Raw genomic sequence first — 27587 nt, forward strand, 5'->3', positions numbered from 1 at the left:
TCTTTTTTCTCCCTAACCAGGCACGCCATTTATGTAAATAATTTTGTAGACTTCAGATATGAGCAGTGTACACATTTTGAAATCTTGTTAAAAGGCAACTCCTCCGGAAATTGCAGGACTCCTGTACTTGGGAGATTGAAAGTCTTACTGTCCTTTTCTGAACCAGGAACATATTTTTCTGACATGTTCTTGTTTAAAGCAGCTTTCTTTAGTTAGTAATTAGTGATATTTGTGGGGAAAAGGAATTTCTGGATAGATCTTGGCATTGGTTTCTGAATTGAGCTTGTGGTAGTTGGGATATTGTGGCTGTTTGAGATAATTGTTTGTCTCTCAATTTGGTGGCTCAGCTCATGTTTTGCTGAGTTTTGAAATTTTGTGGGGAATTTTGGTTAGTTTGGGTACTTTTGCAGCACACTTAGGAACTATGATCCGAGGAATTAGAATCATCCATATTTTCTGCTCTTGTGGGCACCTACCGTTGGTGGGTAATTGCTGAATTTGAAAGTTTCATGTCAAGCAATCCAGCAAGTGGGAATTTCCCTTTTTTCTTCTCTATTCTTCTTTGTGGTGAATCTGATTTTTAGGGGTGTTAAAGATGCTAACTGTGGGAGGTAGAATGTGGATACTTTTAGTTGTATTTGTATTGATGAATCATGGATTTTATGCCTCATTTACTCCAGCTGATAGCTACTTGCTTGCCTTTGAATCTTCCCAAAACATCACCTTTGATATGTTTTTTTCGTCAAATCGAGTCAAAAAGCTTGATAAGACTCGACTTGATAAGGCTCGATTAAAGATCGAGCCTTATCGAGTCGAGTCTCGAGCCTGAGGAAATTCTTCGAGTCGATCTTCGAGTATCGATTTTCTTGGCTCGATCGAGCTCGAGTCGAGCTCGAGCCTCTGTGTGTATGAGTCGAGTCGAGCTCGAGTATAGTGATACTCGAGCTCGACTCGGCTCGATTACATCCCTAATTCGAATAGCCACTCTTTTACTAAAAGAGAAAAAAACACACGCGTGTGTATATTATTGTATATAAACATGTTTTTGAATCATTTTTTTATTATATATATTTATATTAAATTTATTATTTACATTTTTTCCAAATAGTCTCAATCTGAATATACCTTCAGTAGGATTTAGAATTATGTACTACCATTATTAAAACACATGTACAACTAGTTTTTCTTTGAGATCAAGAGTTAGGCATGAATGAAGATTCAGTAGTGCTAACTTTGGTTAAAAAGCTATAATATAAATTCTGAATTTAAGAAAATAAAGGGGAAAAAAAATATCGAAAATAGTCTTTAGAAAAAAAAAAAAAAAAGAGGGCAAGAAAAGAAATGTTAATAGCACTCCAAAATTTATTATTCATACTCCTGTCTAAAGAGAATTGTATAAAGAGGACAAAAATGCCATAGAAAAGATAACGAGGTAAAAAAAAAAGAAAAAGGAAATATATATGTCAGTCATCGATCATCACGCCGTAAATACAAGAAAAGTCATCCCACCAAATGCAATGCAAGCGCTTAAAATAGGAAGATAACTTTTGGCTCAGTCGCATGGGATTCCATTGCACTCGCGTCTTCTCAACTCCTAAGGCCCCGGTAATTTTTCAATAGAACCAGTACCAATTTTGGCTTATTTACTAATTGCCCACTCAACTTAAATTTCTCTTTTATTTTCTCAACTTTCAGAGCTTTTCCCTGTTAAAACCGGAGTTAATTTCTGTAAAAGTTCATCAACTTAACAAAGTGAGGGGTTTCGAAGTTAAAGCAGCAATGCAACCAGAGGATCAGGTAAGAATTCCGCATGTTCTCACCGTTGCCGGTTCCGATTCCGGCGCCGGCGCTGGAATTCAAGCGGACCTCAAGGCATGTGCTGCTAGAGGAGTCTACTGTTCCACTGTTATCACGGCTGTCACTGCGCAGAATACCGTTGGAGTTCAGGTCAGTTCTTATAACCTGTATTATTGCTTTTATCTGAGCCGAGTTAGTATATTAATTGGTTTCTGCCACCGGCTTAATCGCTGTTTAGTTGTTGCATTTATGAGTAATAGTTAATTGTTGGCTTGTGTGATCTTAGGGTGTGAATGTTCTGCCGGAGGATTTTGTCCTGGAGCAGCTGCACTCCGTGCTATCGGACATGCGTCCTGATGTTGTAAGTAAATGCTTAATAATGTATACGCCAGTTTAATTGCCGTTGGTTTAGCCTCTTTATTTTTTTTTCCGTAAACATGTTTTTGAACAAGTTCTTGGCTTTTGTTTAAAACTTTGCATTATTTCTTCTATTTGAAGTGGAATGCATATTGATTCATTTGAGTTGACATGTAAGAGTGCTGACCTAATTTTAGGTGAAAACAGGAATGCTTCCTTCAACTGGTATAGTCAAAGTCCTCTGTAGATATCTTCAGGAATTTCCAGTTCGAGGTAATGCAGAATTAGATGATTTAATTATTTCTATGAATTTCAATCCAATAAAAGGTACTGCTCAGATAACTATATGCTTATCTTCTAATATACATTCGAGTACTATTAATTGGACTTTAATGGACTGTCATCGTTATTCTGAAGGCAGCTTTAGTGGTTGATCCTGTTATGGTATCTACAAGTGGTGACACACTGGCTGGTCCGTCTATTCTTTCTAGCTTTAGGTATGTTAAGCATTAAATCTCCATCGATACAGAAGTTAGTTTATTTTCTTCTCCCCTTCTTCCTTTTGTATGCCCCAAATAAGTGGTGCCTGGTTGTGCTCAGCGGCCTCATTTCTAAACAGGAACCTAGGCTCTTCGTGCTTTTTCACTTTCTCTGTCTGAGTAGTTATGCCAGGCTCAATAACCAGTAAAGATACTTCTATTTACCTCTCTACTATGGGTTACCTCTGAACCCCCTTTATGACTTTTTGGTTAAGAAAACATCTGTCAACCTGTTCGAGATCATATGTTTAATAAGTAGAAGTTAGCTGGAATTGGTTGGTCATCGTATAGAGTGGTCATTTCATGCTTGGACTCCCCCAAGTTATTCCCTCTCAGTTGTTGTAGTGTCATTATACAGCCTGTGCTTATTACAGTGACCTGGAATGATGCCTTACCTTCATTCGGTATGAACTTGCAGAAGATATGTGTCATTGCATCCCCGCATGCATCCTATCTACAGATGTTATCTGGTAAACATTGTCGAGTTCGCTTGTTGTATCTTACCTATTAATTAGTGCAATACTAATTCTGGAACGTTCTGCAATTTTCTGTTTTACCTCATTCAAATGTATGGCCATTGAGAATGCAGTATTACCTCTCGTATCTCATTCCATTTGGACTTCCAACATTTCCTTTTTTTTCCTTACTACTTCAATACTGAAGCAGCAATTATATGAAAATGCAAAGCAAGGAATGTCCTCTAGTTTGGCTTAGATAGTGTAGGCATTTGCTTTAGAGGACAGAAGACTTCATTGAAGATCTTATGAGAACACACATCCACTGTTTTCATTTCTTTCTCTGAGGTTGGTTGTGGGTCTTGGCTTACTTGCCAATTGCTATGATTTATCTCAAAATCTTCTAGAGTAATAGTCCTTTTTCTTGCTTCTGTAGGTAATCCTGTCTAACTGATTGTTTCTTGTTTCCCAATAATAGGGAGGAACTGCTTCCCATGGCTGAGATAGTTACCCCAAATCTAAAAGAGGCGTCTGCTTTGTTGGGTGGTATGCCGTTGGAATCACTTGCAGACATGCATTCTGCTGCAAAATATATACATGATTTTGGCCCAAAGTGAGTTGCTTCAAATGCATCAAACCATAACTTTTGCATGGCTAATTAATTTGAAATTTGAAGTCTTCATATACCTTATTATGGGACTTGATAGGTTGGGCAAAAGAGCAAATCTCTGATTATCTTCAATTATTTTGTAGATGTAGAAAAGTTGAGGGTACTTGTTAGCTGGAAAAGCTTTTTGGAGCATTAAATAATGTTAGTTGAGGTTTCATGTCGACTCATAGCTAATTGAACTTAGCATTGCCTACATCAAGGCGCTCCATAACATGGTCAATGCATTAAATTTGTCGGGTCCAAATCCAATTTGGTAGTTTGTGACCACATTTTACTCGGCTTTGTGCATCATCTGCTTTTGTTTAGGGGCAGGCAGCTCTGAAACTATTATTTGCTGAGAAGTAGGGAAGCAACTGGAAGTCAAAATAGCTTGCTCGCATATTTGATCGGGCTTTAGAATTCACAGCTTTTGCATTAGAAAAGGCAATATCGTGGTTTTTTTTTTTTTGGCTTCCGTAGCTTTACTGTGTTAAATGGGAATTTACTTCTCACTGAAAATTGCAGGATTAAGTTCAGTGAACACTTAAGCATTAGGTCAAACCTCCATTCCCCCGTTCCTTGTGGAGTTTTTCATACTTTCTTGGTATCTTCTTCTAATTATTGATGAACACATGCTGACTGAAGTTATTTATTTCAGAAATGTACTAGTAAAAGGAGGTGACCTCCCTGCTTCATTAGATGCTGTTGATGTTTTATATGATGGTAATGTTTCACAGACTTCTTGTAGTGAATTTCATGAGTTTTCTCAGACATGAACTTGTATTAATATTTGTTCAGTTTGACCTTGTAGGCGAGAATTATTTTGAGTTCCGCACTTCACGCATAAAAACTCCAAATACTCATGGAACTGGTTGCAGTTTGGCTTCATCTATTGCAGCTGAGCTAGCAAAAGGCTCTTCAGTGATTTCTGCTGTAAAGGTAGTTGACTCAATATCTGCTTTTTTCTATGATAGTGCACCTCTGGTAACATAGTGATACAAGCAGTTTTAAGTCCCATTTTGGTTTTTTATATGAAAATTCAAGAAGCTGACTAAGCATTAGTGCATATGCATAAATCAAAAGGAGGAAGAAGATATTTTAAAGGAAAGTTTTCTCATTCTTAATGCATCTTGCTACTCTCAATGTCTAACTGGGCATGAGCTGTTTTTTAAGTTGCTGATCCATAATATGGTTGTTTGACCTGTGCAAAAATAGACGCTACACTTTTTAAGCCCTACTATAGCATGCTTTTTCAGAAATCTATGTAGATAAATCATCAGTCGGTGCACTTTGGCATTGATATTCACTGAATCCTTAATGATTGGTAGTGTACTTAAGAGAGGGTATGATAAGAACACAGGTATTCACTTAAAAAGTAGCGGTGAAGGTTGATAGCCTATGACGACAGGGAATTAGAAAGATGATAAGCAATTTCAACTTAATTTGGGTAGTTTATGATCTGTAGGACATTGCAATATCTAAGAGGTGAATGCGAGCAGTAATGACACAATGCAATGAGGGCAAAATTTTTTTAGGGGTTTGAAGATTCACCATGTACCTTAGTACTGTAATGCTGACTATTAAGCTTCTCCATGTTCTCTCTTCTCAAAGTATAATTCAGCAACTTACACAAAGGGAGTGGGATTGTTCCGAGCTGCGTGTCTGGAGAGAGGTGAATGCATGTGTGGTTAATTTGGTTAGCGGAGTCCTCTTTGATCTCCTTGGGATCCTTTTCTTCATACACATCCTGGGAGTTCTTGTCCTCTGATGTTGCATGGTAGTATGTGCATTTTTACTCGACAAATTAATTATGACTAGTCTATGCTGTTCCCCCCGTTTCAGCCCAAAAGGAAAGAACAATTCATTACAGAGTTGTTTATGGGGTTTCTTTTGGCTTCATTACTTGTTTTATATGGTTTATTTGATCCTAAGTTTTTCTTTATCTGGTTCTTTCAGGTAGCAAAACGCTTCATTGAATCAGCTTTGGGTTATAGTAAGAATATTCTCATTGGAAATGGACCTCAAGGTCCTTTTGACCATTTCTTGAAGCTGAAAAAGTATGCCCATGGATCATGTAGGCAGTCCCTGTTTGATCCCAGCAATCTCTTCCTATATGCTGTTACAGACTCAAGGATGAACCAGAAATGGGATCGTTCAATCACTGATGCTGTGAAAGCTGCCATTCAAGGTGGTGCCACCATTGTTCAGCTGAGGTTTGTGCTAATTTGATTTATTATTTTTGTTCCCCCACCCCCCTCTTTGGGTTTTTTAAGTATGGTATGGTTACTACTTTAGTTGGGTTTTTCTTGTGCATGGCTATCCATATCAAATTTTAAAGTTTTACATTAGCCACGTAAACATCTACTTGATTGTTCCTTTGTGTTTTTTGTGCTTTTACTTTTAACGGTTGTGTGGTTTTTTCATTTGCTTAAGTGCGAGCAGAGGTGGATTAAGGAGCAAGGGTATGAATAAGGATACAGCATGAATGAGGCAGATCACCATGATTTTGCCTTTCAGACAGCCTTTGAATAAAAATTCATGCCATTAGCAAATGTTTAACCCATTAAACGCTATGCTTCAGATTACTTATACAGTAAATATGGGTTTGCTATGGTTTTCACTTTTCACATGAAGCTTCAAACTTTTGTAATCTGCTCTGATCTAAACCTAAAGAATCAACAAATAGTGCTGCCATTCGTTTTAACATGCACAGATTATTTTGACAGTATCACTCCGGTGTTTCAGTTTGCGGTTCCCTTGATAAGAAACCAAAATCTCGAAGAAGCAAATCTCATTTTTAGGATGTGCAGTGCATGTATTATGCTTAAATAATTTCATCGGCCGCCAAAATCAGTCATTGCTAATCTTACTTTTCTATAATCCTTGAAGGGAAAAGGAGGCTGACACTCGAGACTTTCTGGAATCAGCCAAAGCATGTTTGGAAATTTGTCGCCAACATGGTGTGCCTTTGCTGATAAATGATAGAGTTGACATTGCCCTTGCTTGTGATGCTGATGGGGTGCATGTTGGCCAGTCTGACATGCCTGCTCATGTTGCACGCGTTCTTCTTGGGCCTGACAAAATCATCGGTGTCTCGTGCAAAACACCAGAGCAAGCTCAAGAAGCATGGGTTGATGGTGCTGATTACATTGGCTGTGGTGGTGTATACCCAACAAACACAAAAGAAAACAATCCGACTCTTGGTTTGGATGGGCTAAAAACCGTATGTTTGGCTTCCAAGTTACCTGTGGTTGCCATTGGTGGAATTGGAATTTCAAACGCTCACTCAGTGATGAAGTTACAGGCCCCAAATCTGAAAGGTGTAGCAGTGGTATCTGCGCTCTTTGATCGGGAATCTGTCTTGATTGAGACGCAGAAGCTGCATAAAGTGCTAGTGGAGTCGAACACTGAAATAAGGTGAGATAGAACAGTGAGAGTTTCTATTGTAGAGTCTAGACAAGTTAGCTAGTGAGTTAGACTTGTCTCAAGGGCAATAACTGTAGTCTCCGTCATAAGACTCGTAACTTCATGTCCAGTGACAACCAGGATAAAGGTGAGTTGCTTGATCAAAATTTTAGGTGAAATCAACCATCTTTTATACTGGACTCAGTATATCCCACGTAAGTTCTTACTCTTGGTGATCCCTTGCAGCTAATGTTCTCTCCGTAGCGTGCACCTCTAGTAATCAAATTTGTCGCCACAAAAGTGGATTTCCATTCCTTTTCTTCCACTTTCATGATAAGAGAGCATTGATTTTCTTTTTTGGACACCTAATCTTTTCTTTTCTTTTTTTTATCATTACCTTTTTGGTGTTGTTGATGGGAGGCGTACATCCATCAATCTACCTCTGCCGTTTTTTTTTTCAAATGTAAAAAAAAAAGGTTTCAAATTCCCCGTCGCCTTCTTAGTTTGTCGATCTCTTTTTATCTGTCTCTGTATCTCTGATTTGAGTTTGCACTTGGGATATGTGGTGCTGGCTGAGTTTTGTATATCCTACATTCCATCACTGCTAGGTGGACTTGAGAGCCTACAGTTAGAGTACTGGGTGGTGATCCAAGCATGCGTGAACAGTATATTAACGTTGCATTGCAAGAAGAGGGACGAGCGACTAGAGTGAATTAAACTCTACTGGAAATTCTAATCCGTGATTTTGATTTTCGGTTCATGCTATTTTGTTTTACAACTAAAGTCATGTTAAAATTTAGTAGGCAGTTTCAGAGCTAGGTCGTAAGATGTTAGGGCTATGCCGTGACACGCTAACTCAAGTAAAAGTCCAAATATATTCCCGTCATTCTTATTGGGGTTATTTTGATTTGTTTACTGGTTGATCCAGAATTAAGGAATTAAAAGTTCTAAAAGTGATTCACCGAATTTTCTTTTTAACTTATCGACAATATCGCTGCCTTGACAAATGACTGCACTTGATTGTTAAATGACAAAAGTATAAACGTGTGCGTGTGAAGGGAGTGCAAGAGGCCAGCAGAGCTTAGTTGTGGAGTCGGATTCCACTTTAGATGTGCCGCTGTGGAACGCTTTTCTAGCATAGCGATCATGGCTTCGTATAATTTTTCATGCATATGACAAAAGGTTATGGTCCAATCTCGTTCATCCGCCTCATCATGTTTCTGTGGATATGACTAATGAGTAATTTTTTTTCCCCAGAAAAGGAGCTGAGAAGAGTTTCATTCGAGAGAGAAGTGAAACCAATCTTCCAAGTCCTTGCTGAACTAATCAGTTTTTTCTTGCGTAAAGTTTAGAGCTGACTTCCAGCATGGTTGATAAAAGTTAAAAAAATAGTGTACATTATTAGCTCAAAAAAGAACAAAGGGCACATTAAGAAGACCGGTAAATTGGTTAGCAGTCAAGAGTAGGTAATGGATCTCGTTTCGTACCGTAAACAAAAATTTGTTGTATTTTTTAACCAAGCTTCACTAGGTGATGCTTGTCACAATCTGCCTGAGCAACACACCCATGATCCATCTCTCGTTTACACAGTGAGTGTCTGTGTGTATAAAAAAAATTAGCCATGGAAAAGGCCAAGAAACAAGACAAATGACTTCCGAGTCACCAAAATACGACTAAACTGTAGAAGACAAATTAGCCATGGAAAAGGCCAAAAACAAAGACAAATGACTTCCGACTCACCAAAATACGACTAAACTGTAGAAGACAAGATGTATTTTAATTGACGCAAACAGTCAAATGGACAGAATATTATGCACGCAAAGCCAAACTAATGCTTGAGCTCCATAGCCCTCGAGCAAGATGACCAAACAGGGCTCTATATGTCTTTACATCACCATGCAACGCACACAGAACTATCACACTAAATGCGATTCACAAACCTCTTTACCACAATATCTCATAATCTACCAAGTTTAACATATCTTTACACGATCATGAAAACACCCGCAGTTCATGGACTTCAGGACTAAGACTATTCGAATGCAGGACAAGAGCCCTCAGCTGAGCTGAAATTCTCCGCTCGCTTGTGCCTCTTTCACTTGTTTATCATATTCATCCTCCTCATCCTCCTCCTCCTCCTCAACTTCCCCCTCCACATCTTCTTCTTTCTCCTCATCTTCCTCACCTCCCCATCCAAAGCCACCAATTGAACGGGAAACGGGAGGGGGCGTCTTTGCTTCTGCAACAATTTTAGTGATCTCTTCGGCACTTTGAAGGGAAAAGGTTGGATTTTCTTTTCTGTAATAGGCAGCTTGAGCTGCATCTGTTAATTCCCTAGGCAAATTCTTCAGAAACCATGGATGAGTTTTTATGTCTTTGATTGTAATTCTCTGCAAATCAAGATCAATTTGGTGAGACTTGTATTCAGCCCATCAAGTTCACTTTTTTGGCATTTCAATGGAAGGACTGCTCAACCAATAAGAGCAGGTAGATCAATGAGGAGCACAAAAAGCTACTTCCAGTGACAGTTGCTTCCCTAAAAGTGCATGCCAATCTTGAAAATAGATTAAGAATTTCTGTTACGCTAGAAGAAGTATCTAAATCCAAAAAGGGACTTGCAATCCTGAGGTTCTAGGATCCAAAAAAAAAAAAATATATATATATATATGCCACTGGAGGATAAGCAATCACCACACAAAATCATGACATACTTTCCATTGAACAGGTAAAGCAAAAAAATGTTCGCCATATTTTCCCACAAGAACCATGAAAAACTAAAGAAAGGTGAAATACTCCAGATACAAATCATGACCATCTAAGTTCTCAAAAGCACAACCTTATTGAAGATAAAGTTAAAGCCTAACCTATCATAAAGCGCTATCGACAGATATCAGGGCAACAATAAAATTAACACTCTAGGGGCTAAACCACATTAGAGAGAGCTGAAGCAGACCAAACTGCTTATTATTGCACAGGTAAAGCAAACAAAACCGTCCTGGAGTAAAACCAGAGCGTAAGGTTCCCTCTATTGTGTAGAAAGGCAACAAAAATTACTAAAAGAGTTATCATGTTATTTGCTTTGCAGACAGAGACTGTGCAGAAGGAACATAAATTTTTGTATCTTAGCATCAATGCCAGGGGGGAGTTGATCAGGCTAATATAATCATGTTCTGATGGTTAAAAAGCCAGCTGCAGATCAATAACTAGTCTATTCATATGAGCAACAAAGATATTTTTAACCTATCCAACCTTTGACACAACACACACAAAATGGTCTCCTACCAAGCACGTCACCCATTATCTAATGAAACCAGTTTAACGTAGATAGTCAACAGAAACAGATTCACATCAATCAATAACGTACCCGAGCCGGATTAGCAACGAATATGCGAGAAAGAAGGTGCCTACATTCTTGAGATATGTGAACATAATCAGGTACCTTGTACTGCACAGCCATAATTCGCTGAAGAAGCATAACAAAGAGATGTATCAATAACATCATATTCCTCTATGACAAAAAGATAATGATAACTTTCCACCTAGTCGCTTTTGGAACAACAAAGTAGAAAAACTCACTTGAATGGTCTTCCTAAAGTTTTTCGGATCTTCTTGGTCTTCAAAAGGGTAAGCTCCAACGAGCATAACATACAGTGTCACTCCACATGACCAAACATCAGCTAGCTGAAAAGACAAACTAAAGTTCTAAAACATGGACTACAACAGGCAAATCTTTGTTTCCGAAGGGGAATAAGAAGAAAGAAAAAGGACAAACCTTTCCATCATATTCTCGCCTAGATAGAACTTCAGGAGCTATATAAGCTGGAGTGCCAACTGTTGATTTGGGTCTTGAATGCAGAAGAGATGACTAGACCGAGTGAAGAAGGGAGGGAGAAGGCAGAAAAAATAGTAAGAGCAGGAATATACATATCATTGAAAATGAATCCAAAGTTTCAACTGACGAATCATGATGTACACCTTAGAGTAACCAAAATCACATATTTTCAAACGTGGAGCAGGGCTTCCATCCAAAAGAGTATTCTCCAGCTTCAAGTCTCTGTGGCATATTTGCTGTAGAAAGCATTTGGTAATGAAGTCACATGTGAGCACGTAATATATTTCCAAATTTGATGAATTCAATCATATACAGGTTTCTTGAGTATATAAAATTACAAAATATAACTATACAGGAGATTAACTGCCAATTTACCATGAAATGGCAGTAGTTGACTCCTGAAATGAGCTGCTGGAAGAAATACCTGGCCTGAATATTTGGAGCCAAAAAGACAAATTAGCTTCTGGATATATAAACATATAGCTATAAAACAGAGTTCCTCTCTCCCTTCCCCCCAAAGGAAAGGAAAGCAAAAACAAAGGGTCCTATTCTTCGTCTTCAATCTTCTTTTTTTCCAATGTGAACGGAAATGGTAGCTAACTTCCAAAAGTACTTCCATACAAGATATTATACCTCATCCTCGCTGAACCTTCCAGCATTACAGATTCTTTCAAAGAGTTCCCCTCCAGCTGCATACTCCATAACTATAGCAAGATGTGTTGGAGTCAAAACCACCTGCAAATCCAAATCAAACGCCCAAGGGTCCCTAAGCATTCTACTTTATGCACGCAAAAACTGAAATATAGGAAAATAAAGAACTGGAGAGGCTCACCTCCTTGAATCGAATAATGTTTGGATGCCTAAGAGATCTGTGATTTATAATCTCTCGTGCAACGTTCTCATCGATCTACAGAGAAGGAATCACAATTCTGGCATCAATACCTGAAACTCCACTGGACTTCATTCTTTGAAATCAACCTCTAACGTATATAGAAGAAAACGCATGATGACAAACCCCCAAAAAATGTAGAAGTACGAAGTTTACAACAACAAACAATAGGGAAAAAGTGTGCCCCAAAATCCAAAGCTGAAAAGACAAGGAGCTACACAATTAATTGTAACCAATTATATGAAAAAATAAATAAAAGCATGTTAAATCACCACAAACAGAGGAATGGAAGGAAATTTCACCTTGAGTCCTCTTTCAATGTATTTCATAGCAACGAGCTCCTTGGTCTCCTTGTTCCTCATAAGCCTAGCCACACCAAAATTCCCAGAACCAATATCCTTAACAAGCTCATACTTGTCCATCTTTTGTCTTTTTTCTCTTGTTGATTTTTCGGTTCTTTTTTCCCGTCCTCTGTTGCCAATATTTAGCTCTAAGCAAAAGAACAAAAACCCTTAATTATATAAACCAACAAAATCAAACTAAACCCAGAAATATTCTCCAAACTGACCTTCAATTCTTGCCTCCACGCGCAATCATCAAACACTCTGACACCTCCCTTCAACACCAAACCCTAAACCAGTGAAAAAGAAGCAAAATATAGACTAAAGCTTTATCCAATAAGGTCCAAAAGATCCAATCTTTTGGTGAAATTGAAAAATTAAGAAGACTCAAACAATAACCCCCATAATTTGACTTCGATAAAAGCTAAATTCTTTGACCTTCCGATGACACTTTCCAGCTAGATTGCATCTGGGAATCTCACAAATTCTCCAAATATGCCAAATCCCAAAAAGCAAAGCTGAGATTTACTCAATTTTTGAGTGAATTTGGGAAAGGAACTCAGGGTTTATGCAGAAAGCAGATTTGATGATGGCAAAAAAGGGGGTTTTGATTGCGAAAGGTTTATCAAGGAATTGATTGGGATGGTGGTGAATTTGAGATGGGTTTTTGATTGGGGGTAGGGAATTTTTTCTTTTTTTAATTGGACTATGATTTGAAGAAAAGCAAGGAATTTGTAGCACTAGTGAGAATGTGCATGAGAAAGAAAGGTGGCGACAGAGATTTTCATATCCTGGAATTTTTTAAAGTACATGACTGTGATTACTTACTTTAATTGCATAAGCATGTGCTCAAAGGATGGGATGCAAATTGGAGGTAAAATGGCCTTTACTTGTTCCCAAAAAAAAAAAAAAAAAAAGGCTTTACAAATTAGTTAAATTTTTCTACGGTTCTCGACCCATAATTATTTCCTTTTGTTTCGTTTTTGTACATTTATTACCAAAGGAAATAATGGACGTATGGTCCATAAAACAGAAAGAAAATATTTTGTATGGAGTCAAGTGATAGAATTCTTTCCTTATGGAGATATTTTGTAATTTGTCCTGATTTCTTTCTTGTACATATGAATTGTGCGTTTTGGAGAATAGGAAAATAGATATACACGATCTCAAAGGTTCTCCCCAAATTTGTGGGAGTCACAACTTTAACATAACAATCTTTTAAGTTAAAATGTACCCCTATTAGAGTTTATGATAACATGACAAATAATTACTTAGGAATTATGATTAAGTATTTGTTTCTATGATTAATAACGTGTTAATAGCTTGTGCGAGTAAAATAGAATCTTAAACCCCTGTTTGAAATAGTGATATACATTTGAATAACAGCATGCATATTTTTATATATAAAACCCGAACACTTATTAGTGTCAAAATTTTGTGTCACCTTATAGAATGTAAAAAATACCTCTCCTACCCCCCTTTCTCACACAATAATCATTATTAGTGTAACTAATTTCCTTCAAATTTAACTTTAAACTTAACTAGCTATTTTGTTACTAATACAACTCTCCATTAGTAGTATAACTATCAAATTTTACAACACATTTTTGAGTAATTCACTCACTTATATAGGAGTTTGGACTAACGGATGTTGGTGCAAGTGAATGGGGCTTGCATCCCTTAACCATGAGACCTCAGATTCGAAACTCATGGAAATGGAAAAAACAACGTTGGGAGAGTTTTCCCCTGCAAATGGCCCAACCTGGCTCGAACAGGATTAGTCGCAGACCGTAAAACGGATGCGGACATCTGTGGATTATACCTAAAAAAGATACCCTTTATTCCTTAACATGATTAATTTCCATATCTCTCTATTATTTGGACCTCGTTTGGCAAATGAGTTTTTTAGGTGTTTGTCTAAAACTTTACTGTAGTTCACTGTAGAAATTGTAGAAAAATTTTTGTAAAATGAAAAACTTTTTTTCCTTTTCTTTTTCTTTCTTTCTTTTTCTTTTTTCTTTCTTTCTTTCTTTTTTCTTTCTTTCTTTTTTCTTTTCTTTCTTCCCTTCCCCCTTCTTCTTCCACCTTCCCCCCCTCCCACTTCCCCCCCTCCCACTTCCCCCTTCCCTCCTATATTCCCCTTCTCGAAAAACTTGCCAGATGAAGCATCAAAAGAAAACTTTTTTTTTGCTTTTTCTCCTTTCTCTTTTTCCTATCCGCCACCTCTCTCTCTCCCTCCCCCGCTTCCTCTCCCTCTCCTCCTGTCTCCCCTTCCCTCGCCCGCCAACACTCGTCCCTCCTGCCAGATAAAATAGCAACAATTTTTATTTTTTTTTTTGCAAATTTTCCTCTCCCTAGACCAAATCAGACAAAGGGGTAGGATGGTGGGGGAGGAAGAAGGGGAGAGAGAGAAAGAAAAAAAATCGGCACCGGAAATGGTGATTGGCGGCGAAGGTAGTGATAGGTTGGGGTGGGAGAGGAAGAAGAAGAAAATGGGAAGATTTTTTCTTTAAATATTTTGAAATGTGTGGGTAAAAAATTTTGTGAAGCTTTTTTATGTTACTGTAACAAAAGTTGATAAAAAAATTGGTAGTAGACAAACTTGGGTAAAAACCCACTTGCCAAACAGGCCCTTGGTTGCATTTAAAGAATGTTGCATGTTATTTCATCAGCTATTCTAAAATTTTATAAAACATTTGATTTTGAGTAATTCACTCACTTATATGACGTATATAGCTCAAAAAGACGGGCCATGGTTTATAGAGAGTCATACACAACTAGATATTTGGATATCCATAGCCATGCAAATATGATTAAACCCTTTAAATACTAGTTTTTAAAAAAATTTTTTACAACTTCTACAGTAAATTACAGTAAAATTTTAGATAAACACCAAAAAAATTCACTTGCCAAATGGGGCCTTAGGTATGTATGGTAATAATGCATGCTTATAACTATTTACTTGACCAGATACATAAATTTGTGTAACTTCATATTATATATATATGTGTGTGTGTGCATATTTACAAAACTTTTTTAAATGGCTAAAACATTTTCATGCATTTGGAAGGTATACATATAAAATACCATATTGTGCTTGTTAGCTGTGCACAATGAAATACATCTATACAACATATAAAGCGGGACTACTATGTGTATGTAGGGATGACAATTTATGTGAGGGCCTGGCGGGTAGTACAGGGGATGGTGCTCATCTCACCCCATTACCCCAACGAATGCCTTGCCCAACTATTACTTTTATTTTTTATTTGATTGTGTGTGTATGTATATATAAAATACTAATAATGAATTTACTAATCACTTTTTTTATTTTTTAGCAAAAAAATTTAGCGTGGGATAAAGTTTAGAAATCATCTTGATTTTGTGAATACGTTTCCCTATATTTGATATCACATGAGATTTAAAGTAATCATCATTTTTTTTTATAAACTATGTGCCAAAACAAAATAAAAAAGTAAACTAACATATTGAGATTATCATTTAACCACAAAAAAATTAACAAGAAAAATTATATTATTTTATTATAAGCAATTATTATATTATCAATTTCGCATTACATATATATAATTATATTATATTATGTATGTAATCTTCAAATTATAATCGAGGAATGGGACGGGAATGCTCTCTCTCCCTCACCCTATTTAAAGGTTGGGAGCCAAAAACTCCTTCTTGACGCATCCCCGCATCTTCTCTTGTCTCCATTGCCTCCCTAATTGTATGGCGTCACGCTTTGTTACTTTTAAATTATACCCATAGCTGTAAGAGTGAAATGGTTTAAGTAAGGTTCAAACTAATGCCCTGTTTGGAACATTGGTTTTTTTAGCAAGTTTGTATAATACAAGTTTTTTAACAACTTTTGCTATAGGAACCCCAAAAAATTTATCAAAATTTTTAACCTACACACTTCAAAATATCTAATACACAAAAAACTTTATCTTCAACTTTTCTTCTTTTTCCTTCCCCGCCCAACCCACCACGTCCTCCGTCGCCGGCTACCACCTCTACCACAGCTTCCGGTGCCGGCCTTCCTCTTTTTTTTTTCCTCTCCCTCTCCCTCTCCCTCACCCCCTCTCCTCCTTTCTTCTCCCTCTTTGACCAGTCTGTTGGTGCTCTCCTCTTCTTTTTTTCTTTCTCCTTCCCCCCTCCCCTCTTTGCCTCTACCTCCCCCTCCCGCTAGCTGCGATCTGGTCGAGCGACCAGATCGCAGCCCCCCTCCCTCTCCCCCTCTGCGATCTGGTCGCTCGACCAGATCACAACTAGGGGAGGGGGAGGGTGACGGGGGAGGGGAGGAGAGGGGGGGAGAAAAAGCTAAAAAAAAAAATAAAAATCCATGGCTGTAATAACTTTGGCGTCGGAGGGCAAGGGGGATGGGAGATGAGAGGGGTGGCGGGGGAAGGAGAGGGGAAGAGAACAAAAGCAAAAAAAGAAAGAAAGTTGCTGCTTCATTGGCAATTTCGGGAGAGGGAAGGGGAAGGGAGAAGAAGCGGGAAGGGAGGAAGGAAAAGAAAAAAGAAAGAAAATGAAAAGGAAAAAAAAATTTCATCTTATAAAAGTTTTTCTACAACTTCTACAGTGATCTACAGTAAAGTTTTATACAAACACCCAAAAAACTCACATTCCAAACGGGGGTCTAAGTCTTAAATCAACGTAGTTATCTAAACAATCAACACAAAATAACACATACACACACAAAAAATGTTTTCGCTTTCTTCAAAATTGTGTGACCACTTATACATCTCCAATTATCCAGACCACTTATACTTCTCCAATTTTAATTTTATTTCATCGACTTTATTTATATTTTTGGTACTATGTTTTCATAATCTTTTATTCGTTTTCCTTTCATTTGTTTCCATAAAATAAGTTGTATAAAATATTTTTTTTTGTTAGTTGTATACACATTCATTGAGTGTGCCTTAATCACTATCTTTATCATTTGTTTGTCTTCTTACTTTAACCTCGTTAATAGATTCTTTAACACTTATTAGCAACACTAATTAATAGGGAAAAAAAGAGAAAAAATTGCTAAGTAAGAGTATTCCTTGGTTTCATACTTTAAGCAAACATACAACTTGGGTAGATTAATATATGCAATAATCCATTCAGCGAAAAAAAGGCAAACAAATTCATAATATTATTTTTACCATATTGCATACATATCAAATGAAGGTTAATTCTCATAACCTTTTTTATGTTCAACGTAAAATCAAATTTTAATGAGACACCTATTCTCAGAAAGTCTTTTATCAAAACAAATTCGTATTTTCCAACAAATTCAAAAAATAAAAGACGAAAAACTATTGTATTTTAGCAAAATTTTACTTACATCATAAACACATCTTTCGATCACCTTTTTATTTTACATATATCACATCAAGAAAAAATGTTATAATAATTATTTTAAATAATAATTTAAATAATCTCCTATATAAACACACTAATTATTTAGACAGCCTTTTATTTGAGAAATCTGAACAAAATGCACATTATTTATTTTGTTCAATTACTATTTTTTTTCGTCTCGCATGGAAAGATTTTTTTTTTGGGAATACCCAAACACACTCAACGAGCAAAGGATCCCCATAAAGGCCTAAACATCAATAACAAACAGAGAAGCAGAGGCCCATAACTAATAAGGCCATGCGCACGGTTCACAATTCCCATACTAAGGAAAGTCCATAACTGGCAGCGTATGTAAGTTCCAAGTTACACAAGGCTACGTCCCACTGATCTGAGAAATCAGACAATTAAAATAACAAAATCAATTCGGATACAGTACTATAAGAAGTTTACTTATTTATTTTTTGATCCATTATATAAAAACCCCGAGTCTGACTCACCCATCTCGCTTAATTTCTTCCACTCCTATCACAAGATCCATACAATTGCCGGCGATTTCCATCTACGACATGCGGCTCATCGTTCGATCCTTGGCTGTCCTTTCCATTCTCCTCACTGTCGCCGCGCCGGCTCTCGCCTCCGAGTATGATCATAGGGTAATAAACTAGGTGTCTCTGCGACGCACTCGATCTCGCTGCATTGCTACATAGAAACCCTAATTTAAGCTGCCGTTTGCTTTTGCTTTCGTATAAATTTGAACGGATCTTTGAGTTTCCTCGTGATTGTTTTACTGTTGCTCAGATCTGTGGAGAGATCAGCAAATTATTAGTCCATTTCCCTGTTTTTGCCTTTTAGGTGCTGTGGAGGATTGTTGTTTAGTTTGTCATTTGAGTTTCATTTATTTTTTGAAAATGTAAAATCTTGTGCCTTCGGGGTCTAATTTTCGTGTTCATAAGAATTGTAAAAGTGTAGATCTTGACAAAATTTAGTTGTTCTTTCCGGCAGATACTTACATAGCCTGGTGAATTTTGCATTGGCTTTTTAATGAATTTGTTCGTGCAAGTATGTTTGCATTTATGCGAGTCCAGTGGATAATAGTATTGGAATAGGGGAAGGAGTGGACGCGCACATGAGGATTTGCTAGACGAGATTACACCGTGATGGTTGCTAGATGTGATTACAACGCGAGGGTCAATGCTGGCTAAGACCATCTATTTGGTGCACTCGGGAATTGATCTGGAGACGGTTGTGGTGATTTAGAATGCATTTATTAGGGTCTAATAGGATTTTGATGGAAGTGAATACGTAGGGGAGGAAAAGAAAACAGGATGTAATGTTGGAAAAGTTGATCCCAAGTTCAATTGCTAGCTCGATTAGATTGAGGTGGAAGAAAAATTTTGCTGCTTTTCAGTACTCTGTTTTATCATTGTTAATCATGGACACAGAGGCTGCTCGACATGCTTTTGGAGGCTAGAATCCTGGTGCACCAATATACATGGACTGCACCCAACAGATATATTTGATATAGGATTATCTGTTACTTTCACTGATAGTAAACTCTATATTGGTAACCATCCTAGAACTGGATTGATTTTGCTCATCGATTTTTTGCATTTATACCAAGTTTCTTGTGTGTTTGCTTGTTTCACATCCTTTTATTGTGATTTTTACTGTCCTATCATAGATGTTTGTTGGGATATTTCGTTGCTTTATTTGGAAGTTCTGTGTTATCTTGGAGAGCTGTTGCATGTTGAGACACCGATTGTTTGAAAACTGTATATAACACAAGTATTTTACATTTAATTTGAGAAAGATTACAGGACCATTAGACATTAGCGGTATGCTCAATAAATACTAGTGTTTGTACACATTTGGCCAGGATATGAACTTTTAAAGCATTTAATTATTGCCTTTGATTGGCTTTTTAATTGGTTGACGAATAAGAAATACTGTATGCTAACGATGAGTTATAGCGTGTGAACGCATTGGCTAGGTACACTTGTGTCCACAAATAGTTGGCAACAAGGGTAAAAAGAAAGTCTTAGTGTTTATCTTATGCTTTCGCCGAATCTTCTGTCAAATGGGGAATGTGAGGGTGTGTTGATAAATTAGGGCGAGGTACCTGTCGTTGAAATGGGAGAAAGAGAAAAGCAGTTTGATTCTGTGCTAATACTATTGTCCATTGACAATGTACCAAGAAGTTTTGCAGTTTCATCTGCTTTAATGTGCTGTGTTGCCTCATGAAACAGCTATGATCGTGAGTCATTTGCACGTTGAAAAGCTGTTTCTAACTCCTGCTCATTATAGTAATGATGAGTGAGTCCAATTCTCACAAATCTATGCATTCTGGTGCTTAGAATTTGGATACAAGGAAGGATCTTATCAATGGTGCTTGTCCTATAGAAGAAGGAACTATTAAACTGGAAATACATGTCATGTATGATTATAAGCAGCGCCTGTCACTGTTGGAAATTGAATACAAGTAAGGGATGGATGGTGATTATCTTTTAGAAGAGGGAATTACATGTCATTTGACCATTATAATTAGTTTAGTTGCTTAGTATTTAGTTTGCATGCCGGCTCTTCTGGTGTACCTCTTTTTCATCTTCTATTAACTGGGTCGCCCTAGGCTGCTATTTTTTCCTTGGTTTTCTCCTTTGCGCCTCATGTATTCAGCTACTTGAATACATGATGTGATGCTGCTTTTTGAAAACTTTGATGCTTACCTCTGACACTTTTTTGCTTTCTCCTTCAGTATCAAGATGAAGACAAAGTTGCCCTGTGGGTAAATAAAGTAGGGCCATATAATAATCCACAGGAGACATACAATTACTTCAGTCTTCCATTTTGCCATCCAGATGGCACTGTTTCCCACAAATGGGGTGGGCTTGGTGAAGTTTTGGGCGGAAATGAGCTTATTGATAGTCTTATTGACATAAAGTTTAAAAGTATGTTAATTTCTTTAGTTCATCAGTATGGATTATCTTAATATATGGACATGATGCTAAATAATTGGTTTTTGACAGAAAATGTGGAGAAGTCTACAATTTGTGAACTGGAGCTTGATGATGCAAAGGTTAAACAGTTCAAGGATGCAATTGAAAACAGTTACTGGTTCGAATTTTTCATGGGTACGTCACAGATTTCAGTTTGCCTGATATTATGCAAAATGATAATGCCTGTCCATTCACAAGCATTTTGTTACTTTAATATCAAATTTTTTATAATTCTTCAAAAATGGACTTGTGGTAGGAAATATAGTTTCTCAAGTGGTTGGTTGGTTTAATTAGTTATTGATATGTCAGTTATGCAATTGTGATGAGCTGTGTCAGAGTTTGAATATGTGAATGAATTGTGCTTTGGATGTTCACTTATTGTTGGGATTAAGGCTCTTCTGTTATATGCTTATGAACGATGATTTTTTATCATGCTTATCTTCCTGATCTGGTTTTATTGTCTGACCCATGGCATGCTGTCTACGAGTTCAGATGATCTGCCTTTGTGGGGTATGTCCCTCTTAAGCACTTCTTTCTTCTCCATCTCAAATGCTTTCTGACACCTTAGATTGTTGGTATAACATTATTAATCTTACAGGTTTTGTTGGCGAGATGCGTTCTGAGAGAAACAGCGACAGCAAGCATGTGCTTTTCACACATAAGAGCATTAATGTCCAATACAATAAAGATCAGGTCTCTAGTTTTGTATTTTATTATGGATTTCACATTTAATTTTTGATTTGCTGCCTTTACCATTATTTTATTTATTTATTTTTTGTAGATCATACATGTTAATCTCACTCAAGATATTGCAAAACCATTAGAAGTTGGGAAGACATGGGAAATGACCTATTCGGTGAAATGGACACCAACCAATGTCACTTTTGCTCGTCGCTTTGACGTCTACTTAGATTACCCGTTTTTTGAGCATCAGGTGAATATTGCATTTTTGTATGTTTCTCCACTTCCTAATCTCTCTTTTGTTTTGTAAAATATGTTCTCAATAGAACATATCTTTTTCTGTTGGGAAAATTTTAGTCTTACAGTGTCGATAGTTTATCAAGTGTCATTAAAGAGTTAATGGAGCTTACTGCTCTGAGCTTCAAATAAATGTTTCGTTGCTTTCTGGATCTAGACTTCTAAATTGTTTTGGGCGTACTTGAATTACATTCTAGGATTGTTCCAATTCTATGATACAAGGTTTTGATTGCCTTTTTGTTTTGCAGATTCATTGGTTCTCCATTTTTAATTCCTTCATGATGGTTATTTTTCTTACTGGGCTCGTGTCAATGATACTGATGCGAACTTTGAGAAATGATTATGCAAAATATGCTCGTGAAGATGATGATCTGGAAACACTGGTAAGCTTGTTATTGTTCTTGAAGTGCATAATTTTGTCGATCAATTTGTATTTTATGCAAGTTTGAAGCTTCATTCTGGAGAAAAAAGAAAACATGTTTGATAAGGAGTGCCTCCCTTCAAATATGCTTTGTTATTCTTCCTGCAGCTATTTTTCCTTTCATGTATGCTCTGTGCATAGCTACCTGACAGTGCAAAAGTTCTGTAGATACCCACAATATGGCTTTTGTAGCCATTAGCTCAAATCACCATTCTCCATCTTGTCATTTCATATAGACTGGTTGTAAAATGCATTGGGGAGATAGGAAAAGAGTGCAAGTCAGATTAAAAAGAACAAGAGATGCAAATTTGTCCAAACTGTATCTCTTGAATCCATGCCCAAATGGACTATAATGAGGCTTTCTTAATTGAAGTCACGCCCATAGAGAAGCCCTGTTTTATGTAGTAGACTGGGACAAGTCTACTCTGTTCAAATGAAAGTTATTCAAAATGAAAAGTTAATTGTCATTTTTTTTTTTAATGAAAAGCGGTGTTCATTGTGTTAACAAAACCAGTGGAGACTTGAAATTGGGTTAGTTGTTTTTATACTTGGTTTCAGGTTTTTATACTGGGGTGCTTGCTGCTACATTTGTGAATTGGTGGTAGGATGTGGTTGTAGAGGAGGCTGGCGGGGGAAGGTGAGGAGGGAGAGAGAGGGAACTTGTTCATGATGTGCCATCTAAACAATTGTATTATTGTTGAGAAGACATGTTGGTTGTCCTGGAGAAAAAAGGCAAACGCATACCAATCTGAACCTTATTAATCTTCTTTTATTTAAGTCTGAAATGAGACGAAACGTCTTGGTTTCAGTACAGCCCTTTGGGAATCTCTATTTTGCTTGTTTTCCCTTGCTAGAGCCACCTTAACTCTTTCTTCTTTTAAAAACAGGAAAGAGATGTTAGTGAGGAGTCTGGTTGGAAGCTTGTTCATGGAGATGTGTTCCGGCCTCCTCGCACTTTAGTGTTGCTCTCTGCTGTCGTTGGGACTGGAGCACAACTAGCGCTGCTTGTTCTCCTTGTCATCTTGTTTGCAATTGTGGGAATGTTATATATTGGGTATGTGGAAGCTATATTCTTAACTTGTTTAGTACGTTGAAACTTTGAACTTGTATGTCTCGTTGTGTTTGTCTTTTCATTCGGTCATTTGTCTTCTCTGTAGGCTCAAATTCACATCTTGCTGGCTCTATATTCTCCTTGTTTTTGAGTTCTCTTCAATTTGTTTACCTTTCTTTTGTTGTAATGGGTGAGAGGGGTTTTGGAGGCTTCACATTTCTGCATCTGTTTTGTGACATTATGCATCGGTTTTCTAGTGTTTGAGTTGATATATAGCCTGGATGTTTTTGGTTACAGATCAGCATTCTTTTTTAATTACTCTCATATTAGTGTATTCCTTTTTTTTTTTCCCCATTCAGGAGAGGAGCAATTGTCACCACTTTTATAGTATGTTATGCTTTCACATCCTTTATTTCTGGCTATGTTAGTGGTGGAATGTACTCGCGAAATGGTGGTACGTGTCATCCTGAATATATGCTTTGGTTCTCCTTTAGCATGTTGAATACACATTATTGCAATTTTAAATTTGTATTGTCTTCCTCTTTGCAGGTAAAAACTGGATCAAATCAATGATCCTCACAGCATCACTTTTCCCATTCTTGTGTTTTGGCATTGGTTTCATCCTGAACACAATTGCTATATTTTATGGGTCACTGGCAGCCATTCCCTTTGGAACCATGGTGGTGGTTTTTGTTATCTGGGCTTTTATCTCCTTTCCATTGGCCCTTCTTGGTACAGTTGTTGGTAGGAACTGGAGCGGTGCACCAAATAATCCCTGTCGGGTGAAGACCATTCCTCGGCCGATTCCAGAGAAAAAGTGGTACTTGACACCATCTGTAGTTTCCTTGATGGGAGGATTGCTACCATTTGGCAGCATATTCATTGAGATGTACTTTGTTTTCACCTCTTTTTGGAACTACAAGGTAATTATGTGAACTGTCTAGAGGCTACGGGACTTGATTCCATCTTTGCCTGGATTTTTAGTAACTCATAGTAGTTCATAGGACTTGCAGCAGAAGAAGTTATGCATATTTGCAAATGAAGCAAAAGATGATTAAATTGGCTGTTGAGTGGAACTACAGTGCTATAGCCTACTCAAGGTGTTATTTAAAAAAAAAAAAGGAGAGAAGTCTGTCTGCACATAGCCTACTCAAGGTGTTATTTTAAAAAAAGAAAAGGTTGGACTGACCTTCTCCTGTCTATGTTTAAAAGGTTATAGAAAATACAATCTTCTTGTGTCAAAGTCAGTACTGAAGAAAAAAAAAGAATATATTATGTGAGCAGTAGTCTGAATGTAGAGATACTCTCTGCCCTCTGGCATAATTGTTTCTGGTAATAAGGTTTATAATGAGAATTGCTGTTGCTCTGTTGGTAAATGTGTAATCTTTGTTTTCTTCTTTTTCTTCTCTATTTTGACAGGTTTACTATGTGTACGGATTTATGCTGCTCGTCTTCCTGATTCTCATTATTGTAACAGTATGTGTGACAATTGTGGGAACATATTTCCTGCTTAATGCTGAAAATTATCATTGGCAATGGACCTCCTTCTTCTCAGCAGCCTCAACAGCTGTATATGTGTACTTATATTCAATATATTACTACTATGTGAAGACTAAGATGTCGGGTTTCTTCCAAACCAGCTTCTACTTTGGTTACACGCTGATGTTTTGTCTTGGCTTGGGAATTCTTTGTGGTTAGTATAAGATATTTATTGCATTCTTATTCCTGTCTTCTTTTCCTGGTTGTTAGAAGAATATCTAATATTCTGTATTTATTTGATTTTGGCCATTTGAATTTCCCTTTTTTTGTGTAAAGTTCTGATCTCTATTTAGGAAAATGTGTTCAACTGTTCATAATCCAAGTATTCAAAATATACTCTCTGATACTGGAAAAATGCAACCAACTTATACAATGTTCAGATATTTTATGCACTGATTTTAGCTATTAGCTCGGCTTGTTGACATGAAATCTATGTTATTCTGTAAATAACTTGAAAGTTAAATTGTACGCACTTCTCAACTGATAGTGCTTAGCATAGCATTCATCTTTGATGAAAGTGTTTTAAAAGGTTTCTTGAAGAAAGGTGTCTGTCCTGTGCAGCAACTATTTTGTTGATTTGCCTTTTTTGTTTTTTGGTTGCAGCAAATGATGTACTTGCATATTTGTTCTTCTTGTTCTTTTTTATATTTATGTTTTGTCTTTATGAGCTGCTGAAATGGGGTGACTGCTTAAGGTTTTTTCTGTTTATTTTGGATTGCATTTATGTGATATCTGGTGATTTCGGGCATTGAATATGTACATAGCTTCCCATAATGGTGGGATTGTTTCTTCTTTTCTACGAAGTTTTGTGGTCACGGACATGGCTGGTCCTGAATATTCTGTTTTATTACATGGATATCCTGTAACGCTCAAGCATTTTTTGTAAGTTAAAATTTCCATTTGTTTTGTTTCTTTTTCATTTTTTTTTGGAGGAGAGGGGGGCTGGGGGTGCGGATGTTTTGGTTGGGGAGGGCTTGGCTGTTTAGAGGAGAGAGGCATGGTAGAAATGAATGATCAAGGAGGTAGAGGACATCAAAGTAACAAGGACAGAGTCCTCAGAAAATGTGCCCCAAGAATAGGTCTATGTAGAAAGAGGATTATGTTTTATATGGTTGGGTGTCTGTCTTGGTAGATTTTGTTGCTTGCTTAAATTGCTCCATCTCCCAAAGTTTTCTGACAATTATTTTCATCTGAAGCTAATGGCAATCTATTGAGAAATTTACGTTAATACGGGTGTTTCTCGTGTATTTTTCAGGAGCTGTTGGTTATTTGGGCTCTAGTCTGTTTGTTAGGAGGATCTACAGAAACATCAAATGTGATTAGTTTAGTTGAAGGGCAACAAAACATATGTTGCTTCTTTGGCCACATGTTCAGAAGGAACCAAAGGACCACGGATGTCATTTTTTGGGTCTCTGACACAGTCTCGCCAAGGAATTCATGGGTTTTGAGGATGGTTTGTAACTCAGGATTGTGGGGAAGCTCTGAAAATTTTCCTTGTTCCCCAGGCTGTAAAAGAAAGCCTTTTTTACATATTAGAATGCAGAGACTGATGTTAAAATTTGAAGAGAGTTAGCATGATTTACAACACTACCTGTCATGTAGTTATTTCTCGCCTCATCCCTGTATACGGTAGATGCCTTCCTTCCTGCTAGCTGCCTGCTTAATTTTCCTTTTTAATTTTGATTACTGATTTTGTTTTTCCATCATGTTCTTTGGGTATGGGATTTGTTAAAGGGAGATTATTGAGGAGACGAGTTGCTGTGTTATGAACTGTCTAAACGGTTACTTTTATATATAGTAACATAATATTATGTCCACAATAGCTAAGGTGTACTTGTTCGGTTTCCCTTGTGTATGCCTTTCTTCTGTAGTCTATGCATCATCATGTTCATTAAAAATTTTCAATCTCGCTGGAGAGTGTAAACATTTGTGGGTTTCTATGGCCGCACCACTTTTGTGGAGAGTTGCTGGATGACGGTGGGTATTGGAACATCTGTTTGGTCTGTTCGTTCTGAATATGTTTTAAAATGTTGATTGCACGTATTAGTAAAATTGTACGGCAATCTCTCGGAAAATAATAGTGTATTAACAAAATGAAAGAGTTATATTATGGTATCGAATTGGCAGCGACTCTAAATGATTAGTAAATCTGGATTTTGTCTTATTGAACATTTGTTTCTCAATTCTCGTTGCCATTTGGTATTTGGTTTCTTGATTTCTTGTATACGCGTTTCAAGGGTTTCCGGCCGTGATTGTTCACGGGGAGGTCTGAAGAAATTGGCGGAAGTGCTAATTGATGGTACGAAGTCTATGATCGTCCAGTCTTGAATTGGGTTTGCACTTGTGCTTGCATGGATGGGCAGAATGAAGGAGTTGCTGTGAAATTGGCGAAGAAAGCTCCCTAATAAATGCGACAATCAGGTCTTGAATTAGTCAAATTCTTCTTGTGCTCGCTTACAAATTTTGGCTGCTTCTATGCGGGCAGAAGGCATATTCCGGATAAAAAAAAAAAAATTTGCTGTCCTTGGAAGATTTTTCCTCATAGGATTTTGGATATCTCCTTTTCTTGGTCATCCCATGCCTCCACGCGGCTGTGGTTCCATCACTGACAGCGTTTATAGCACTCTACTATTTACCATTGAACCTCTCTTTTTGTCCTTTTGACACTCCGGTTGGATTGAACTTAAAAATCGATTTCGGCCTTTGCTTTCCCTGACCAAGGTTCAAACCTCAACCGCATTTATGATTTGTCTAGAAATATCTATCAATTGAGACTGAGTTCGACCTCATTTTCTTCCTTCAAGACACCGATTTTGCCAATTTGGTGGCTGAAAGGGCTGTGCCAGTACAGTAGCTGCATCTGTTCTGTTTGTGTGGTTCCCTTTCAGACAATTACTACTACTACTACTAGTCGACCTTTTTATGGTGCGGTTGATATAAAATATTCTCAGAAAAAAAAAAACAAACAAAAAAA

The 27587-nt window shown here is 37.2% G+C and overlaps 3 protein-coding genes across 3 annotated transcripts; 2 read left to right on the forward strand and 1 right to left on the reverse strand.

The window, feature by feature from the left end:
• The first annotated feature begins 1521 nt into the window (after positions 1-1521).
• Positions 1522-7430, forward strand: LOC113756585 (thiamine biosynthetic bifunctional enzyme TH1, chloroplastic). The gene is made up of 10 exons (XM_027300222.1): positions 1522-1605; positions 1696-1947; positions 2084-2158; positions 2352-2427; positions 2576-2651; positions 3627-3761; positions 4456-4520; positions 4609-4736; positions 5754-6010; positions 6687-7430. Exons 1-10 carry the CDS (start codon positions 1561-1563, stop codon positions 7216-7218), a joined length of 1641 nt encoding a protein of 546 aa, XP_027156023.1. The 5' UTR covers positions 1522-1560; the 3' UTR covers positions 7219-7430.
• A 1517-nt stretch (positions 7431-8947) lies between these two features.
• On the reverse strand, positions 8948-13069 carry LOC113760977 (serine/threonine-protein kinase SRK2A). Its single transcript, XM_027303751.1, has 11 exons — positions 12703-13069; positions 12492-12554; positions 12226-12413; positions 11867-11941; positions 11668-11769; positions 11410-11463; positions 11178-11270; positions 10975-11067; positions 10779-10883; positions 10567-10665; positions 8948-9592 (listed from the first exon to the last, which is right to left on the reverse strand). Exons 3-11 carry the CDS (start codon positions 12343-12345, stop codon positions 9260-9262), a joined length of 1074 nt encoding a protein of 357 aa, XP_027159552.1. The 5' UTR covers positions 12346-12413; positions 12492-12554; positions 12703-13069; the 3' UTR covers positions 8948-9259.
• Positions 13070-18095: 5026 nt separating this feature from the next.
• LOC113764025 (transmembrane 9 superfamily member 1) lies at positions 18096-26435 on the forward strand. Its single transcript, XM_027308058.1, has 12 exons — positions 18096-18284; positions 20384-20576; positions 20655-20759; positions 21117-21134; positions 21223-21317; positions 21406-21558; positions 21851-21985; positions 22911-23077; positions 23434-23528; positions 23624-23997; positions 24494-24767; positions 25869-26435. The coding sequence occupies exons 1-12, from the start codon at positions 18198-18200 to the stop codon at positions 25934-25936; spliced, it is 1764 nt and encodes a 587-aa protein (XP_027163859.1). The 5' UTR covers positions 18096-18197; the 3' UTR covers positions 25937-26435.
• Positions 26436-27587: the final 1152 nt, after the last annotated feature.

The sequence above is a fragment of the Coffea eugenioides genome, chromosome 2 (assembly GCF_003713205.1).
Source record: "Coffea eugenioides isolate CCC68of chromosome 2, Ceug_1.0, whole genome shotgun sequence".
Lineage (NCBI taxonomy): Eukaryota > Viridiplantae > Streptophyta > Magnoliopsida > Gentianales > Rubiaceae > Coffea > Coffea eugenioides.

What these genes read in the sequence shown, in the direction of transcription:
- LOC113764025 (XM_027308058.1), top strand. Translation starts at nt 18,198, where the DNA reads ATGCGGCTCATCGTTCGATCCTTGGCTGTCCTTTCCATTCTCCTCACT. An exon ending in CCTCCGAGTATGATCATAGG is followed by an intron (nt 18,285 to 20,383) that starts GTAATAAACTAG and finishes TTTCTCCTTCAG; the next exon opens with TATCAAGATGAAGACAAAGT. An exon ending in GTGGGAATGTTATATATTGG is followed by an intron (nt 23,078 to 23,433) that starts GTATGTGGAAGC and finishes TTCCCCATTCAG; the next exon opens with GAGAGGAGCAATTGTCACCA.
- LOC113756585 (XM_027300222.1), top strand. Translation starts at nt 1,561, where the DNA reads ATGGGATTCCATTGCACTCGCGTCTTCTCAACTCCTAAGGCCCCG. An exon ending in TCTCAACTCCTAAGGCCCCG is followed by an intron (nt 1,606 to 1,695) that starts GTAATTTTTCAA and finishes CTCAACTTTCAG; the next exon opens with AGCTTTTCCCTGTTAAAACC. An exon ending in TCAGGAATTTCCAGTTCGAG is followed by an intron (nt 2,428 to 2,575) that starts GTAATGCAGAAT and finishes TTCTGAAGGCAG; the next exon opens with CTTTAGTGGTTGATCCTGTT.
- LOC113760977 (XM_027303751.1), bottom strand. Translation starts at nt 12,345, where the DNA reads ATGGACAAGTATGAGCTTGTTAAGGATATTGGTTCTGGGAATTTTGGT. An exon ending in ACATTATTCGATTCAAGGAG is followed by an intron (nt 11,770 to 11,866) that starts GTGAGCCTCTCC and finishes TTGGATTTGCAG; the next exon opens with GTGGTTTTGACTCCAACACA. An exon ending in GGCGAGAATATGATGGAAAG is followed by an intron (nt 10,884 to 10,974) that starts GTTTGTCCTTTT and finishes TTGTCTTTTCAG; the next exon opens with CTAGCTGATGTTTGGTCATG.